This window comes from Pezoporus wallicus, unplaced genomic scaffold (assembly GCF_028554395.1).
Source record: "Pezoporus wallicus isolate ANWC-B61680 ecotype Strahan unplaced genomic scaffold, APGP_CSIRO_Pwel_v1 contig_4131, whole genome shotgun sequence".
Classification (NCBI taxonomy): Eukaryota; Metazoa; Chordata; class Aves; order Psittaciformes; family Psittacidae; genus Pezoporus; species Pezoporus wallicus.
This window is the reverse complement of record NW_026641950.1, coordinates 8,133,657-8,152,487: the sequence shown is the minus strand read 5'-3', so window position 1 is coordinate 8,152,487 and position 18,831 is coordinate 8,133,657. Positions and strand designations below refer to the sequence as shown.

The following is an 18,831-nucleotide window of genomic DNA, read 5'->3' as shown; positions in this document are numbered from 1 at the left end:
AACCTATTATAACATTTCAAAAGTTAACTGAAAAGTATATGTCTTATTCACTCACATCAGACTGTATTGACACTTTATCCAGCCTCAGTTCTGAAGGCACCGTTATTAATGCAAATCTCACACATCTCATGTCCAAAATGCAAGTACCCCCACCTTATGAGGAAGGATCAAATGCACACTAGAGCATGTACCGTACACATGAAACTAAATGTGAGTTCAGCAAGAAATGGGAGACACTATACTTGAAGAACACAGTCAATGTGCATTCCTACAATGTAAGTAGGTTGTTGGTGTCCAGTATCTAATTAAAAAGGCAGTCTGTTCTTTCTGAGCAGTTTCACTGTTGTGGACAGAAACAAGGTGCTGAAACTGTTTGTCCAGCATATGATTTATAAGACAGTAGCAAGCTGTAAGTTGCCCTTAACTATCTCTTGATTCGTTAAAACAGTCATAGGCTTTGAAAGCTCACAGGATGGTAGCTAACCAGACCCACAGTCACAAACCAGCATCTGCATGGGGATAATGAAAGTTATCTTCAAGAACTTGTGATTATTGTATTCCAACATATTCCTTTCCAGTTCAAATTTTTATAAATTAAGCGGGAAAAAAAAAACACAAATCTCTAAAGAACGGGATTGTTTTACATACCAGGGTCATATGATGGCGGAGGTGGTGGAGGCAGTTTTCCACCATCTTTAAGATTAAGTCCTTTGGCTGCTCGTATAGTAGCTATAAATTCCTCATGCTTTCGTCTCCAGTTGGAAGGTTTTTTGGGTGGTTCTGGCTAAGAAGCCAAAAAAGAAAGAGCTTTATATGTTTGAAGCTCTTACTTCAAGCTGAGTACGTGCCTTATTTTAGTACACAACATTATAGTTCTATTGCTTCTAGATCCTAATTTATCTAATTATCACAAATCACCAGCAGAAATAAGTTTTATCATAACGCATACATAGTTTTCTTAAAATGTTCATATGCAGAGTAAATAACGTACCCGTGGCTTCAGAGGTTTTACTGTGGGAATGTCAGTTCCTTCTGCTCTCTGTCGGCTGGAATCAAATGTCTTCCTTTTCTTTGCAGAAGTTTTTTGGCAAATGGGTCCATGCTTTTTCTATAAACAGAAGAAAACCAAGGAGGATACAGAACTTAGCTTTCAACATAAGTTATTAACATATTCTTTCCCTCTTTCTCAATATGCCAATCAGCAAACAAGGCCCAGCTCTTCGTAAATCAGATCAGGCTGCTTTCACTCAAACGTCTATGCCAGCCATTACTTTTAAAGCGGAAGTACAAGAATCCACGACTGCACACACATGGAACAAAAATCTGAGCAATGAAAAATAGGGAGCATCTGTATTTGCCCCCTGAAAATAAAAAAAGAACAATAATAGGTAAGCAGCATTTGCACTGAGTGCTGTCTGATATCCATATGCATATATTTAAGGACAGCCCAACTTCTATTAAGCCTGAAAACCACAGTATGTTGAAGATGGCTAACAAAACGCTCCATTTACTAGCTGAGGCTGCATAATGCTAGGACTTACATCTGCAGAGGCAAGCAGTAATTCTGTGACCCTAGAGAGGATGCTTTCAGAAACATGTATTTTCAGAAAGTCATGGGAAGCTTAAATAAAATTAAATTCCTTCTAAGGAGCTTCAAAATTGAAACAAGTGGAATTTATAATTATTTGGGGAAAAAAAAACCACAAAACAAAAAACCCCACCAAAAAAAAAAAACACCAAAACCCAAGCATCACTTGGTTTCTACTTTATTTAGCTACAGTGACCATTGCTTAACTCTTGTATCAACTTATCAGATCTAAAAGCCAACAGTGCTCACTTACACTACTTACCAGGGCTGCTGGAAAGAAAGTCCTTCCACAAATCCTACATGGCAGCAGATCTCCAGTTTGCACTGTAACCTCATCTTAACAAAAAAAAAAACACAAAAAACAAAAACAAACAAAAACATACTTATATTTTCATTCAGGATAAAAATTTCTTTCCAGACTGGTAACCTCATATAATTCACAAAAGTAAGTTATTACTGTAAAAGTATACATTCTTTGAACTATGCAGAGATAAAAAAGGAAAATATGAGAGAAACTGTGGTGTTTTCGCATAATTGAGGATGGGGCTTTGCAATATTAAGTCTTTATGATATTAGAATCATAGAATAGTTAGGGTTGGAAAGGACCTTAAGATCATCTAGTCCCAATCCCCCTGCCATGGGCAGGGACAACTCACACTAAATCATCTCACCCAAGGCTCTGTCCAATCTGGCCTTGAACACCGCCAGGGATGGAGCATTCACAGCTTCTCTGGGCAACCCATTCAAGTGCCTCACCACCCTTACATTAAACTTTCTTCCTTATACCCAACCTAAACTTCCCCTTTTAAGTTTTAACCTGTTGCCCCTTGTCCTGTCACTACAGTCTCTAATGAAGAGTCCCTCCCCAGCATCCCTATAGGCCCCCTTCAGATACTGGAAGGCTGCTATGAGGTCTCCACGCAGCCTTCTCTTCTCCAGGCTGAACAGCCCCAACTTCCTCAGCCTATCTTCATACAGGAAGTGCTCCAGTCCCCTGGTCATCCTCGTGGCCCTTCTCTGGACTTGTTCCAACAGTTCTATGTCCTTTTTATGTTGAGGACACCAGAACTGCACACAATACTCCAAATGAGGTCTCATGACAGCAGAGTAGAGGGGCAGGATCACCTTCTTCGACCTGCTGGTCACGCTCCTTTTGATGCAGCCCAGAAGCTTCAAGATCAATATTAAGGCTTTGCAATATTGAGATATTCCAATACTGGGGCTGGGGCTAAGTTACTAAGGGAATGAAAGAAAGGATTTGAGATACCATAACTTAGAAAGACACACTCTGTGGTTAAAGACAATATCATCTCTGGATGAAAGATACACTCTATGGTTAAAAAGAATACTGTCTTTGTATAACCTAGGAAAGTAAGCAGGTGCAGGCAGGTTAAACAGTAAGTTGGGGTACCACATGTCTGCCAGAAAGTTATGAAATCAAACTGTAAAAGGAGATAAATAAGAGGAAGGGGCATACAAAAATTGAGTAAGGGGAGATGTAAACAGAGGCGAGACACTTAACATGCAGATTATATACGTCGGATAAGCTGTAAAACTTGGAGTGCCCAACCAATGGGGAAACAAGGGAGGGAACCTGCGGCCAGGAGAGGAAATATAAATCATAGTTCTCCTTTTGCTGTGTGTGCCTATTTGCTAGGACACCCTTTTCTGCAAAAATATTAATAAATAGCTGCTTCACTGCTGCATCTAACCTGAGCTTAAGTTTTTATCTAGAGACCGTTTCTCAGAAAGAGATGATACACAAGTTACATGCCCAGTAACGTGTCACCATAAATTCTGCTAATTTACAATACAAAACACTGCACCTTTAAAAGGATGCCTGTATGTCAATATGTAAATGGCAAATTCACTGTAAGTCACAATAACAGCCGAAATACATACCAACAATAATGGTATTTAGTGAGTATTTCTGTGTCTTTCGAAGAGAATCACCTGTTACAGTATCAGTCACATCCCATCACTTATTTTTTCTTTAAGTTAAACTATTTCATTTTCTCTTGAAAAGTAAAAAATATTTAATCCTATTTCTACTCTATTTTATGCAGAGTATCACTGACAGTTTACAAAAGCATTTCTGATGTTGCTATTCAAGCAATGGTAAAAAAAACCAAACGGTATACTTACATGCAACAGATTCACAGAACCAGATAAAAGACCAACAAATCAAAATAGCCAAGCCTATGCAAGCAAGTATATTCATATAGTATGCATTATGCAATGGAGTCGTGGCAGAGACTAAAAATTTCTACATGTTCTCCCAGTAACTGGTATCTATTGTATTTAATACTGCACCAGAGGGATAACTGGGATATTTTTATATCACATATTGTCCTGGGTTCAGCTGTAACGGTTATTTTTCTCCTTCCTAGTAGCTGTTGCAGAGCTGCATTTCAGCTTTAGCCCACCAAAAAATGCTGATACCACACCAATGTTTTAGGTGTTGCTAAGTAATGCTTACTCTGCTCAAGGACTTCCCAGTCTCATGCTCTGCCAGTGAGGAGGGGCACAAAAAGCCAAGAGAAAGCAGAGACAAGACACCTGCTAACTGATACCTAGCCCGACCCAAGCAACGATATCGCCCTTCCAGGTAACTGCCCCCAGTTTATATACTGGGCATGATGTGCTGTGGTATGGAATACCTCTCTGGCTAGTTTGGGTCAGGTGTCCTGTCTCTGCTTCCTCCCAGCTTCCCCTCCTCCCTGGCAGAGCATGAGACTCAGAAAGTCCTTGGTCAGAGTAAACATAACTTAGCAACAACTGAAAACATCAATGTTACCAGCGCTGTTCCCAGGCTGAAAGTCACAGCACTGCACCAGCTACTAAGAAGGAGAAAAATGACTGCTACTGCTGAACCCAGGACACATGTATTTTAGGCAAACTAGTGGCTTAAACTAATGAAGTTATGAACATAGCAACATTCAATGATCGTTCATCAGGGCTTTTTTCCAGTTAATCAGTGGAAAATAATTTTCCATCTAAACATACATACTTGTCAATGAAGTGCAAGATCAGTCCTAAAGAAAATTAATAATTTAAAAAAATGTTTTATGGCAAACAAATGTAGATTCAGGAAGTCATGGTTCCCACTGAAAACATTTTATTCCAAATGCAAACATTAAAACAGAGTGAGATTTCCAGTATCAATATGTAACCATTAGGTCTGTTTCTACATTTTCAATTCCTTGAATGACATTCATCATCAGTTCATAACTACATATAATGTATCAATGTATCTAAAAAAATTAGATGAAATCTGTTAGATGAAATAAATCAGAATTAGTGATCTCAAACAAGTGTATAGTATAAGATTAAGAATTTGACCAAGGGAAAGATTCTTTCAAATACCTGTCTTCTTAAAAAAAAAAAAAAAAAAAAAAAAAAAAGCTACATTTTCCACCATTTTCTTCTGTTCACTAATCTCTGGAATTCAAGCTTGTGCTTAAATTCACCATTAAAAAGAGACTTGATAAAAGCTCACCTGATTGAGCAGTATTTATATATCACATAACAAATGCTAATTAGCACTCACTGCAGCTACAGTTACCGAGGTAGATTTTCTTACAGCATTCCTACCCTCCTTTGCTGCTGGCAGCTACCCAATCACATTTGCCAAGAGCTATTTCTACTACCACACCTCCTCCCCGTAACACAAACCACTGACCCAAAACACAAAAGGAAGTTGTTTGAAAAAATAAGCTCTTTCAGTTCTGTTGAAACTGGGAAGCCTACAGACATATAGGTTTGCACACCTAGCCTTTCAATTTTGAAATCATTCCACTTTGATTTTTCCCCACCTTTAAAGTAAAAAAATAAAATTAAATAAAAAATAAACATAAAACCTTAATATTTCTCTCTAGGAGCCCATGAGCCTTCCCTAACAGAAGGGTTAGCAAAGCCACCAACATGAAATCTGAATTAAAAATAGATTTGCCAAAATAAATAAATTTAAAAATAAAATTGCCAAAGTTGCAGTAGAGTCGGTTTTGGTGTGGGACTGTGGTTTGGGGATTTTTTTCTGTGTGGATTCTGGTTCAGGGTTTGTCTTTTTTGCTTTATTTTGTTTGTTTGTTTTTTTTTTTAATGCATTAGATATCATGCACGAATGCCACACCACTTCTGGAACAGAAATTAGTAGAAATGGTTGTTATGTTGGGGGAAGGAGGTTTAAATAAAATAAAAAGAAGGAACATCAAATCAAGAAACAGAAGTAGTATTTGCTTGGCAAACGCATCTGATAATTGAAACCGGTAGTAAAATAGTGTCATGGTAATTTTCTTCAGCCTTCTTCAATTATCACAACAATGCAGGGATTACTATCATTTTGGTTATAAAACCACAGAAGACTCAAGATCCAGCAGCTATGCCTCTTTCTCCTTTTACTGTCTTTAATACCACTAATCACTAGCACTTAGCATGCTTTTATTAAACCTGAATGAACATAGTTAACCTGGAAGGGGAGAGACATAATTATTACTGTTATCTAATCTAAACACACTTAGGGAAAAGAGTACTATGTTCAGAATGGTTACATGAATACCAAAGAAAGGAGTAGTATTTCAGTTGAAGTGATGCCAAAACTATGATATATGGCTTTACACCCTATTCTACTGTCTGCTCGAGACCAGGTCCTAAATAAAAACACAAGAGTACAACCTGGTAAGATGATGGGTATCCAAATTAAACAACTAGATTGGAAGTTTGATTAGCAGCACTATAGTTATCTCATAGCCTGTGTTTCTAAACTGTCCCAGCCAGAGCTCCTCCTCCAGCCACTTCTAGAGTACAACCTCCTTCCAAATCATGTTTTTCTACCTACACAGAAGTTATCACACACATTCCTTTTGAATATGATCACAGTCTAGTTACCCATACTTTCTGATTTTGAAGTTGGAGTTTAGCTGTGAAGTTTGGGTGGACCTCAAAGTCTGACAGCATAGCCGTACAGTCAGTCCCTCAGATGTAGCCCACTGCTTTCAATACTCATATGAATTCAGATCTCCTCAAAACCCAGATTTCTACAGAACTATTGCGTTTTTTTTCCTCTCTCCTCTCACGTTCACATACAGCAACTGATTTACAGCAGAAAGCATAAGTTGCCAGTTCTCAGATTTATCTTTATCAGTACAATATGTGGAACCCATCAATACATACAAGTTGCATCTGACAGTCACAGGCATAAGGCTAGCTCTTGCTATCATGTTTACAAATTAAACAGTTGTGTAAATAAACTCCACACCTAGAGGGAGCAGAAGTCTTCAGACAAAGATGCCACACTGCTTAGCAACTGGCAGTATTTGCCATGCTTTGGTAAAGTCTACTTGATAACTGACAATATGCATGACTTATTCCACCAAGCAAATCCTTTCTTGTCTATGCTATTCAGCATTTTGCAAGAAGAGGAAGAAAATCAAAGTAAGCTCTGTCTCTTAGTATTCAACTGTTCACATACTTTGAAATATTTATACAATTAGGTTATTCACAACTGTATAACAAATAGGAAACCAATCTACTTTTATCTACCTACCCCTAATCTTAGTGGAAAGTCTCATGAATTCTCTTCTACTTTTGTATTGACAATGCAGTCTAATCTTGTATAAACATGTCACTTCTGCTTCCAAAAGATAATAAAAAGCAGCATAACTTCCATTCCTTCAAGCTGAAAAGCCTGAGTGAGACTTTCATAGTACCTCTGCACATTTTGCATTAGCTGTTCAGCCTGACAATGCAAGTGCATTATATTTGTCAATATTACTGTTATTCCATTGAACACAACTCTGATGATGGCAAGTCTGGTGTAACTTCCTTGAAAATAACATATCAAGTCATCCCATTGCTCTAAAATGACAACCTGGAGGAGGATTTGGCAAAGGATTTTTTTGTGACTGAGAAATTAATTGCATGCAGCCAAGACAACTTGCATCACGGCATACTCCCCTTTTCTACAATTGTCTTTTCTCCATTCCTCATATGAGGCATAACTTTTAATGCAGAAAACACACCAATGTCACACTAAAAATACGCAGCTCTCCCGGACTCCTGTTCAGGGCCATGTTTCATGGGATTCTTCCAAGCAGATCCCTAAACAAGTCAAAGCCTGCTCTCCTGAAGTCCAGGGTTGAGATCCTGCTATTTGCTCAGCTTCCTTGCCTCAGGACCCTGAATTCAATCATCCCCTGGTCACTTCAGGTAAGGCTGCCTGCCCCTGGCCTTCACATCTCAAACATTTGTTGGTATGTCATCACCATAAATGAATCCCCTTGTCAGCTCCTCAATCACCTGAGTCAGGGATTTGTCATCAGTGCATGCCAGAAGCCTCCTAGATTGCTTGTGCCTTGCTGATTTGCCCCTCCAGCTGGTATTGAATGGTTCATGAGGGCCAAGGCCTGTGAATATGAGGTCTTTTCGAATTATCTGAAGGAAGCACCATCTTTTTCCTGATTAGGTGGATTGTAGAAGACACCCAGAACAGCATTTCTCACATTGGTCTGCCTGCTAACCCTGATCCATAAGCTCACAGGTGGCTCCACAGCAGAGCTCAGTGCATTCTCACTGCTCTCGCACATAAAGGGCAACTTCCCTGCTTGTGGCCCAGCTGGTTCTTCCTGAAGAGCTTGCATTCATCCACCTCAACACTGCAGTCCTGTGAGCTGTCCTACACATGATCTCAGTAAGATCCTACCCCTCCAACTGCATGCAGACCTCCAAATCCTCCTATTTCTTCCCATATTGTGAGGGTTAATATGCAGACATTTTAGAAAGGCACTCAGTTGTGATGATTATCCAGAAAAATCAATGAGAGTTTCCCCTGTAATGCATATGGAAACACAACAAATAAGCAGCACCATCTGATCGATCTGACTTCCAGATACATTATCTGGTCTTCTATAAATGAGCTTTAAGATTAACTAAAACCACTAGAAAGCTTGTGACCTATAAAATCTAGGGTTATGTTATACAATTCTGCTCTAGCATCATAAACTCACTACTCTTCCCTATTAGGCTACAAGCACCACCTACAAGCAGGCAATCAAGCAAAGATGAGCTTTCTCACATTAGTCTTAAACCAAAACTGCTTTGCACCAGTGACCCCCAAACAAATTCTGTACTCTACTACACAAACGTAATTGGACAGAGCAATCCCAACCTAAGCCTGCTTGCTTATCAGAATATTACTCAGCTAACAATAAAATAATGTTTTAGAAATGATTCTGATAATTTTGATAATCTTCATTTATATTGTATCAGTTCCCAGTTTGCTCCCTCCAGTCAACTGTTTAACATAGCCCCAGAACTTGATTTTACTGAAATTAAATAACTGCTTTTTATAATAACCACATCATGTGTGTGTGTGCAGGTAAAATACATTCATCTTCCTACTATATTCAACCAACTGAATACAATTACTAGATGAATCTAGTTTCTGCAATTTAAGTTAAAAATAAAAGAATTCTACGAAAAATGTAGAAAAAGGTGTAAAATCTACTCATTCTAAGATGCTGAAGAAACTAAGCTAAAACACTCAAACTACTGTCTACACATATTACTTTGTTCTTTTAAAGGTAAAACATATTCTGATAGCACACTTCCCCTATCATAATGGCCTAAACTTAGCTTTCTGAATTTTCCTTAAGTAAAACATTTCCTTTCAGTTGCTTCACCAAAACATAACCATTAATCAAAAAATAAAAACATTATTGCTTTAGAAGAAGTAAATACATTGACCACAATTATACAGTGTATTAAATGTCAAATCATTTAAGGGAGGTGCACACATGCCTAGTGAAACACATCAATTCAATGCAGTCACATTTATCAGTGTTTTAACGGCTACTGGAAGCAAAACAACTGCTTAAAAAGATATACATTAATATTAGCTTTGCATTTCAATCCTTAGTAGTTTGCAATTTTTTGATTTAAGAACAATACAGCAAAATTAATTAAAAGAAAAAAAAAGAAGAAAAAGCTGAAGTATTTCAAAAAGGCAGGAGCTTCTCTCAAATGGAGCTTAAGAAAATGGCTGCCAAAGCAAGGAAGCTGCTGCATGCATCCAGTGAGGCAAGAGAAAGATGAATACTAAAAGGGAAAGGAAGACTTAATATTACTTTTTTTTTCAAAACAGAAAGAAATGTCTACAGTATCAGGGAAAAATAGGACTGGGCATTAGCTTCTTCAGAAATCCTGTCAAAGCAAGTATAAGCATTTGCTTTCAATAGCTGCATTACTAATATAAAACTCTAAAGTAGAACGCTTGCACTGTTTGGGGTGGGGTGTCTTAGACATTATCAGTGCCAGTGAAGGGTCCAGGGACAACCGCTATTGCAGCACAGATCTCAGCAGAAGATGCTACACCACGAGCCTTATTCTTACGAGACCTCAAGGGCACACCGAGACTGCTCACAGTCTAAATGCTTAATCACAGTAGTCTCTATTTGGCAACTGCACGGGAAAGTTCTGGGTTTGAGACTGCAGGCTATTTCCTGAGCAAGTAGCCACCCATCCCCTCCCAACCACAACCAGTCTTCTCTGGCTGCTAGAGCACAGGCTGGAGAACACTGAGGCTGGATAAGTGCTGCCATTACTGACCACAGAGAGCTGGACTTTTGCCCTCAGACACAGCTGCCCCTCTGCCCTTCACGCTTTAGGCAGCAGGAGTCTTGACCCACTGGGATGGGCTGGGAACAAGTGTGGGAACCATCATTTAGTCGGATCAAGCAGCTGTTGCCGGCATCTTCCCAGATAAAACAACAGACTGGAGAGAAGCCAATCAAATGCCAATCACCGGACTGCTCCAGCTTATGTGAAATCAGGAATTCTCTGCTTGGATCTCCTTCTCCATTTCCTTCAAGCAAAAAAGGGAGCAACAGACATGCAAACATGACAGCTTTTTCTTGCCATCTACCACTGAACACAACCAGCAGATGCTAACCCAACAAAAACAGACCTGAGAGTCAGCACACGGTGGACTACTCAGGAAAGGATTTTTAAACTCACTTTACAAATCACTACATTTTCAGACATTGATGGTCTATTGCTCTGAGTATTTCGCTAGTAAATTAAATGAAAACTGAAAATCAGCCAAACAGCACACAGGCTGCAAAGTAACAAATACTGAACTAGTGACTTAAGATTTTACATCAAATTTGTCACTTGTAATGACACAAGTGTGCACCGACTTCTTTTACAAAACTTTATGTATTTCACTTTCAGTATGAATCTAGTACTATAACGATACTGATATACAAATAAAATAATAAAGCAACAGAAGTAAATTTTAGAAAAAATGTCTCACAGAAACCTACTTCACCTTTTCACTGAACATTTAAACTTGCATGTAGTGAGAAAATGTGACAGCAACACCAAAAATATTTAGCTTTTTAAATGTCAGTAATGCAGCTCCATGAGCCAACTAATCATGAATATAGTTAGAACTCTCCATCATGTATGAAGGAATCATTATAAAATTATTTAATAGCATGCTCAAATAAACAGAAGTAAAACACATCTTGCATCTCTAGTGCTGAGCTCCCGAAAAGCAAAGCATTGGCTTCCGAGGGAGGAAAGTCCAGACCAAGCATCCTGTGCCTGAGGGGGTCTTACGCAGTCATAAAAACAGACTGCCAAAAGACAAAGTCCCGCCCTCCACCATAAGCACATCGCTTGCACACACAACTGCCAGGACCTGCTGTACAGATCAGCTCTGGGAAATGATTTTACTGAGCACTAATACAGGGAAGGAGCAGTCCATACTTCCATGTCAGGTGGATATGACTGTGCAACTGTGCTTCTAAACACAAATTTAATCTAAAATGGCAACCAGTAACACTATTCTGAATGGAGCAATGCCTGGGAAAAAAGCATAATTCCCAATGAAGTAATTTATTATTGTTATTAGTTTTGCTTACATTTTTCCTGTCTTATGGCCACCTTTCTACAGAAACTTCATCTTGAGCCTAACCTAATGTGCATCAAGAGACAGCTTAAACTGAAAAACTGTAAATCAGAGCAAAGCCACTTGCTTCAAACGTTTTGACATAAAAAAGGAACTATTTTATGTTGTGATGATTTGTTCAGAGAAGGAAAAACACAGCACAAAGCAACCCACAAAACCACTATGTTCTTCAGTTTCAAAAACTTTAGCATTCAAGGATGCTGGATAACAGTGCAAGATATGAGTGTTCACAATGCAATGCCATCTGAAGTTCTAGAAATGGCTTACTACCCATGCTATTCTCAAATTAATCTTGAGTGCTCAGAAGGAACATTGAAAAAAAATGTTTTGATAAACTGTAGCTTCTGAAAGTACTTTCAAGAAAAGGTTCACGGAGTAAACATGAGGTTTCACCCATGCTTTAGCAGTTCTTCCTTCCACCACACCTAGTACCTACCAAAACACACACAAAATGTAAACTATTTCCAGCAAAATCAGAAGCTGGACAAGTTCTACTGCAAAACCGGCATATTGTTTCAGGTTTCCACCCACCCTCTGTTACGAACCTGCTAGAGCTGATACAAAAACAGCTGTCATAGCTGGCCTTGGTAAGTTAGCTCACAGTCAAATCAATTGACGGATGGGCTGCAGATGATTCGCAGTCCCAACTGCAGTCAAAGACACAGCTTATGCAAAATTAAAGCAAGTTTTCTCCTTCTGGACAGGCAACATAGATTTGTCACAGGACTGTCATCAGAGTGCCTGATAAAGCACTATCAGATAAACACCGGACACCACCTTCAAATTTAAATGCATTAATAGTCAGCAAAGCATAATGAGTAAATCAGAGAACCTATTGGGATTTTAATGCCAAATCGTGTCCAAATGTATAGCTTTAAAGTCACTATGTCTAAGAACACTGTAAAATCTGACAAAGAAGGAAGACAAAGTAATTCAGGGAGGCTTACTTCTCCAACTGTGCTGGAAGGGATAAAGAACAAAGGCTAGCTTGTGCTCACCCCTATTTAAGCACTCAGTTACCTCCAGTGAAGCACAGCATCGACTTAATGACTGTTTTGGGAAAGTTACTCAGAAGAAGCCTGTGGTTTTTTCTTAAGTAGTAGGGTTAAAGCAGCTTGCAAAAACACAGTAATGACAAGCCTACCGAAATGCTCAGACAGAAAGCTGTAACTTCATAAATTCCAATCTGATCATAGATACCTATGCTATAATGGCTACTCTGGGGAGTGATGGTGACTTCACTAAAGCAGCTGGCACAGGGATAAAGTTGCAAAGGATAAACTCAGGAAATACATACCTAGTCTTCACTGCACTGAACATTTCCCTAGCATCATAAGCGTACCCTAACACCCACGTTAGCCATCTGGCTGCAAAAAAAAGGATGTTCGGTAAGAATACCCGCCTGACCCGCTGCCATACTCCGCGCAACGTACCCTCCGCCAGCGGCGGATCACCGAGCAGGCTCATCGCGCTCTGAGCTTGGCCGCGGCACGAAGGGGCCGGCGGCGCAGGGCCACAGCCCCGCAGCTCGGCTGGGAGAACCGAAGAGCGTCCGAGACAAAGAGCAGCGAGGCCGGCCCTGACAGCCGCGCCTGCCGCCCGGCCCGCCGCGCTCCGCATAGGGAACCGCCACCACCCGCCTTTGTTCGCCGCCTCACAGGCACGCGGCCCCGCTCCTGCAGTACTCCCAACTTCAGCCCCGTCGCCCCTCGTACCGCCGGCAGCGGAGCGACGCAAGGCCCCCCGGCCGCCACAGAGGGGTCCGAGAACGGGGAAGGCAGCGCCCGGGCCCTAGGTCCCACCGCCGCCACCGCCTAAGCACGCCCCGCCACAGCACAGAAGCTCGGCCCAGGCGCCCGCCGACTGTACCCGGTGAAGAAACGCCTCACCACTGCCTCTCACCTTCCAGCCCCTCCATGCTGCACCCTGACCAACAGCCTTAGTCCCGCCGCTGCTGTAGCAACGCCGCCGGCTCCCCGCCCGCTAACAACCGCCGCTCCCATTGGCCGGGCGGGAGGGGCGAGCGATCGGGCTGGCCTCTCCTCCCCCGCCAGGAGCACCGCCTGTCACCGCCCCACTCCTCTTCGAGTCTTCCCCCTGCCCGGTCTGCTGCTTCCCCTGCAGCACACCGCCCGCCCGGAAATCCGCTGCCCCGGCAGCCCGCCCCACCGTGCTAGGTCGGTCGGTCGGTCGGTCGATCGAAAGGAGCAGGGACCCTGGTCCGAGCGCCTTTGTGCAAAACCTGGCGCTAGCCTAATTCTGGTACAGTCTGACATGGCCTGTAGGCCGGGTGTTGAGGATACGCTATGGCCAGGATCTGTTTCCTCCAGCACCAGCCCTTGCACATGATGACCAAAGTGAATCACAAAATGGTTGGTGTTAGAAGGGGCTTTAAAGCTCATCTTGTTCCAGCCCCTCTGCCACGGGCAGGACACCTTCCACTAGACCAGGTTGCTCGAGGCCCGTCCAACCTCGCCTTGAACACTGCCAGGGATAGGGCAGCCACAGCTTCTCTGGTCAGTTCTTGGGTTCAACATGCCCTACTGTCTCACCATCCTCACAGTGAAGAACTTCTTCCTAATACCTAATCTAAATCTCCCCTCTGTCTGTTTAAAGCAATTCCCCCTTGTCCTGTCACTATATGCCTTTATAAAAAGTCCCTCTACAGATTTCTTGTAGGCCTTAGCTATTGAAAGCTGCTTTAAGGTGTCCCCAAAGCTTTCCCTTCTTCAGGCTGAACAAACTAACTCTCAGCCTGTTTTCACAGGAGAGGTGCTCCAGCCCCATGGCTCTTTGTAGCCCTTCTCTGGATTCGCTCAAGCAGGTCCACATCCCTCTTGTGTTGAGGGCAAGCAAGTGAGGTGGAATAGCTGTGCTGTTGAAAAGCTCCAGAGACACCAGTCCCTGAGTGGGTGCGGGCAGCAACCACAATGGTAGCAGGATCCTGCTGCTCTTGGCACCTGTGAGCCCACACAAGCGTGCTGTGGTGCAACGCAATGTGTGGCCATAGAGGTGCTTGCGGGAAAGTGATGAGCAGCCACAGGGAAAGCACAAAAAATGGCTTCCAGGTTCATGGCCTGAAAATGCTTGGGAGTCAGCGGATTCCTCCCCCTTCTATTTTTTTAATGGAAAGAGGTGCTACTATAAAATTAGTATCTGAGGGCATCTCCTACTGCAGGATAATATTTGCATAAAGCATGTTTTTGGAAAATAGTACTATTAAGTTGCTGTTGACTAATGAATATGAATAATACTTGATACATACTGAAATTCTTCTGTTCCTTTTACAAGAGCTCCCCACATTTTTAGCAACAGAATCATTTAAAGGTTGGTTTTCTTTTTCTTCAAGGTATTATTTTAGAATTAATTCTTAAGATCTTTCATTTGCCTTTTTGTGGCCATATGCCATGAGCAACTAATAAAGTTTTTCTGTATAAAATACAATTAATTTCTTACAGAAATTACTACTGTCTTTACAGGCACATGCAAATTATTTCTCTTCTCACTCTAGACAAGTCAGTTGATATAGATTTGCTTGTCCATACAATCACAGTTACTGTCTCAATCACGGTACATCTGGGAATACAACTCAAAGAAAGGAAAATAAATGCATAAAACCTAAATTAAATTGAAGATTATGATCATGCTGTTTTTTCTGCAGGTCCTTAGCATGGAACAAATAAATCCAGATGCTGCATGCCAAACAGCCACCATGTAAACCATGATTAATGTATGATTAAAATCATCTTTTGAGACCAAAAACTTGAAAATACATGGTAATTCTAGCTGCAGTTTCTCTTGGTAGTTTAGAACCATGCTAAAAATGCATTTCAAAATTGCCTTTGATCTGTAGAGTTTATGCTTATAAAATTACAGGCCATGCCAGAAGGAACTAGTTTGCTACCATGTTGCAGATTCCTAAAATTTGCAAATTATCCATTAAATCTTTGACATAAAACTTAAATGAGCCTGTAGCTAGAAAGCATTTGCTGTTAAACTAACCATTAAGTAGTGTGTCAGAGTGCACTTACTTGAGTGGTATTTCTGTACTTGGACAGCAAACTGAAAAACAGAGGCTCAGGATAACGTCATCTCTCAGCAGGAAATCCTTCCAAATGAAAAAATAAACATAATTTTTATCTTATGTTCTCAATTTAGTGAAAGATTTAGTATTAGAGGAACATTTTGTTTGGTTTGATTCATTGTTTCTCTTTGAAATTTGTGGTTATTTTTGTTAAAAACTCAGGCAGGAGATAACTTCAGTTCACCTGTCTTTAAGTGTCTACAATGTGGTGCTTACACCTGAGCTACCTGTCAATTTCCCCAGTAGAATCAATGGAGATTTGTCTTTAGTTAATGTAGTCTGCAGGACTGAGGGTGCCATCCTCCTGACCAAATGATTCAGGGTGAGAGAGAATTAAACAGCCAACACCTGCACCAGAGTAATCAAATCTTACTCTAGATTTCTTCAGGTTGAATCACATACTGAAAACAGATGATAATGCTTTTGCTCTGCAAAGGTGCCATTGTTTGACTCTGCCATCCCCTTACTCGTCTAAGAAGTGAAAAAAATAAGAGCTGGCTTATAAAATGAATGGCCAAGTGGCTGTTCTGCTGCACAGATAAAAGGCTCTCCTGGTTCTTGTGGCTGGTGTATGAATATTCTCTGTGTAACTATGCACAGGGACAGCATACCTCAGAAGACTCCCGAAAGACTACTGAAAGTAGCTGTCTTTCAATGGTTGTGTCCAAGGAACAAGGGACCAGTCCTCTGTTATCTATTATCTATTATGTTGTGCTACGTGAATGCCTTCGTAAATTTACCTCCATACTGAAAAAAACCCAAGCTTGTGTTATTCTGGTGTAGACCTATTACAACAAATGCAAGTCTATTCTGCAATGGCATTCCTGTAACATTTAAGATTTTTTTTCCCCCAAATTCTATGCTAATTTTATTAATTGCTAGTTTACACCATGCCTGCTTGTGCCAATAATGATTCTGGATTAAATATTTTCCTTATTGTTTACCTCTTTGATGTGTTTATAGGCAATTAGCATGCATGCTGTTTCAGTATTTGGCTTGTTAGCCTAAACAAAATAGAGCTCTTCCTAACTGTCCTCAGAAACTATGCTTTCAGTTTCCATAGTTATCATGGTGCCCTTTGCACCTTTCCCATGTTAATTCATATTTCATACATAATCAGAATCTTAAACTGCCCCTGAGAGGTGATGTTACTGCATCACTTAGAGATCTTTGCGTCTGCTAGGAGTATTTCTACTAATGCATCTTAGGTTACATTTGCTATGTTATCATAAGCTTGTAGACACCAGTAAATATTTAGGTCCTTTTCCATATCAGTTGTTTTGCAGAGGCAGCAGTGATGATAGGATTTTTTTCCTCTAAAGACTAATACAATCTAAACACCTTCAGTTCAGAATCTTTAGTGTCTTTGAGAAAGACCAAGAATATGCAGCCCTAAATGCAAAAGTCACATCTTCATTGCTCACACTTGTTTTAAAGAACTGAAATACAAACCCTCACATAGACGTGACTCACATAACATGGCCAAATTCCAGAAGGAATTCCAAAGAAGGGACTTAAAAGGTAAGATCAGACAAGCGGGAGTATAGAGATGCCACTTAAGATTCAAACACAGTTTCCAAAAAGACTTGGGTCTCTTTCTGTTGACCGGTAAAGAAGTGTTTTTCCAGTTTCAGTTGGTGAGAAAGAGGAGTCTGCCCACAGGGATAACTTGTGAGTGGCAAATTATGAATGTGTGATAAATTATGAAGACTTATTTTCCTAAGTTACAGCTTAGGGTCGATCTTTGGTTGCATAAGTTAGTGTTTTCAAAAGTGCCTAGAAATGTAGAATCATAGAATAGTTAGGGTTGGAAAGGACCTTTAGATCATCTAGTTCCAAACCCCTTGCCATAGGCAGGGACACCTCCCGCTAAACCATGTCACCCAAGGCTCTGTACAACCTGGCCTTGGACACCGTCAGGGATAGAGGATTCACAGCTTCTCTGGGCAATCCATTCAAGTGCCTCACCACCCTTACAGTAAAATTTCTTCCTTATATCCAACCTAAACTTCCCCTTTTAAGTTTTAACCCGTTGCCCCTTGTCCTGTCACTACAGTCTCTAATGAAGAGTCCCTCCCCAGCATCCCTATAGGCCCCCTTCAGATACTGGAAGGCTGCTATGAGGTCTCCACGCAGCCTTCTCTTCTCCAGGTTGAACAGCCCCAACTTTCTCAGCCTGTCTTCATACAGGAGGTGCTCCAGTCCCCTGGTCATCCTCGTGGCCTTCCTCTGGACTTGTTTCAACAGTTCCATGTCCTTTTTATGTTGAGGACACCAGAACTGCACACAGTACTCCAGGTGAGGTCTCACAAGAGCAGAGTAGAGGGGCAGGATCACTTCCTTTGACCTGCTGGTCACGCTTCTTTTCATGCAGCCCAGGATACGGTTGGCTTTCTGGGCTGCGAGCACACACTGAAGCCACCTCATGCCTCATGAGCTTGGTGTCATCGGCAAACTTGCTGAGGGCGCACTCAATCCCACTGTCCATGTCAGTGACAAAGATGTTAAACAAGACTGGTCCCAACACCTATCCCTGAGAGACACCACTCGTTACTGGTCTCCAGCTGGACATTGAGCCATTGACCACAACTGTTTGCATGCAGCCATCCAGCCAGTTCCTTATCCACCGAGTGGTCCATCCATCAAATTGATGTCTCTCCAATTTAGAGACAAGGATGTTGTGTGGGACAGTGTCGAACGCTTTGCACAAGTCCAGGTAGATGACATCAACTGCTCTACCCCTGTCCATCAGTTCTGTAGCCCCATCATAGAAGGCTGCCAAATTGATCAGGCAGGATTTCCCCTTAGTGAAGCCATGCTGGCTGTCACCAAGCACCTTGTTGTTTTTCATGTGCCTTAGCATGCCTTCCAGGAGAATCTGCTCCAAGATTTTGCCAGGCACAGAGGTGAGACTGACTGGTCTGTAGTTCCCCAGGTCATCCATTTTCACTTTTTCCAGTCATCGGGAATGTCACCTGACTGCCATGATTTCTCAAATATGATGGCCAGTGGCTTAGCAAATTTTGCCAGCTCCTTCAGGACCCGTGGATGGATTTCACCAGGTCCTATGGACTTGTGCACATTCACGTTCTCAACATGGTCTCGAACCAGATCTTCTCCTACAGTGAGCCCAAGGTCTTCATTCTCACAGTCCCTGCATCTGCCTTCCAAGACTTGGGTGGTGTGGTC

General features: G+C 41.4%; 1 protein-coding gene across 2 annotated transcripts in view; it reads right to left on the bottom strand.

Moving 5' to 3' along the window:
* ZC2HC1A (zinc finger C2HC-type containing 1A) overlaps positions 1-13,563 on the bottom strand; it is a 35,312-nt gene extending 21,749 nt beyond the window's left edge. For both annotated transcript variants that reach the window (XM_057426259.1, XM_057426260.1), the window contains exons 1-4: positions 13,461-13,563; positions 1,851-1,924; positions 992-1,108; positions 649-784 (exon numbers count right to left, since the gene is read on the bottom strand). In XM_057426259.1, coding sequence (XP_057282242.1) covers positions 649-784; positions 992-1,108; positions 1,851-1,924; positions 13,461-13,476 — 343 coding nt within the window. In that variant the 5' untranslated portion in view covers positions 13,477-13,563. The remainder of the gene's footprint in view (positions 1-648; positions 785-991; positions 1,109-1,850; positions 1,925-13,460) is intronic.
* Between the last annotated feature and the right edge of the window lie 5,268 nt (positions 13,564-18,831).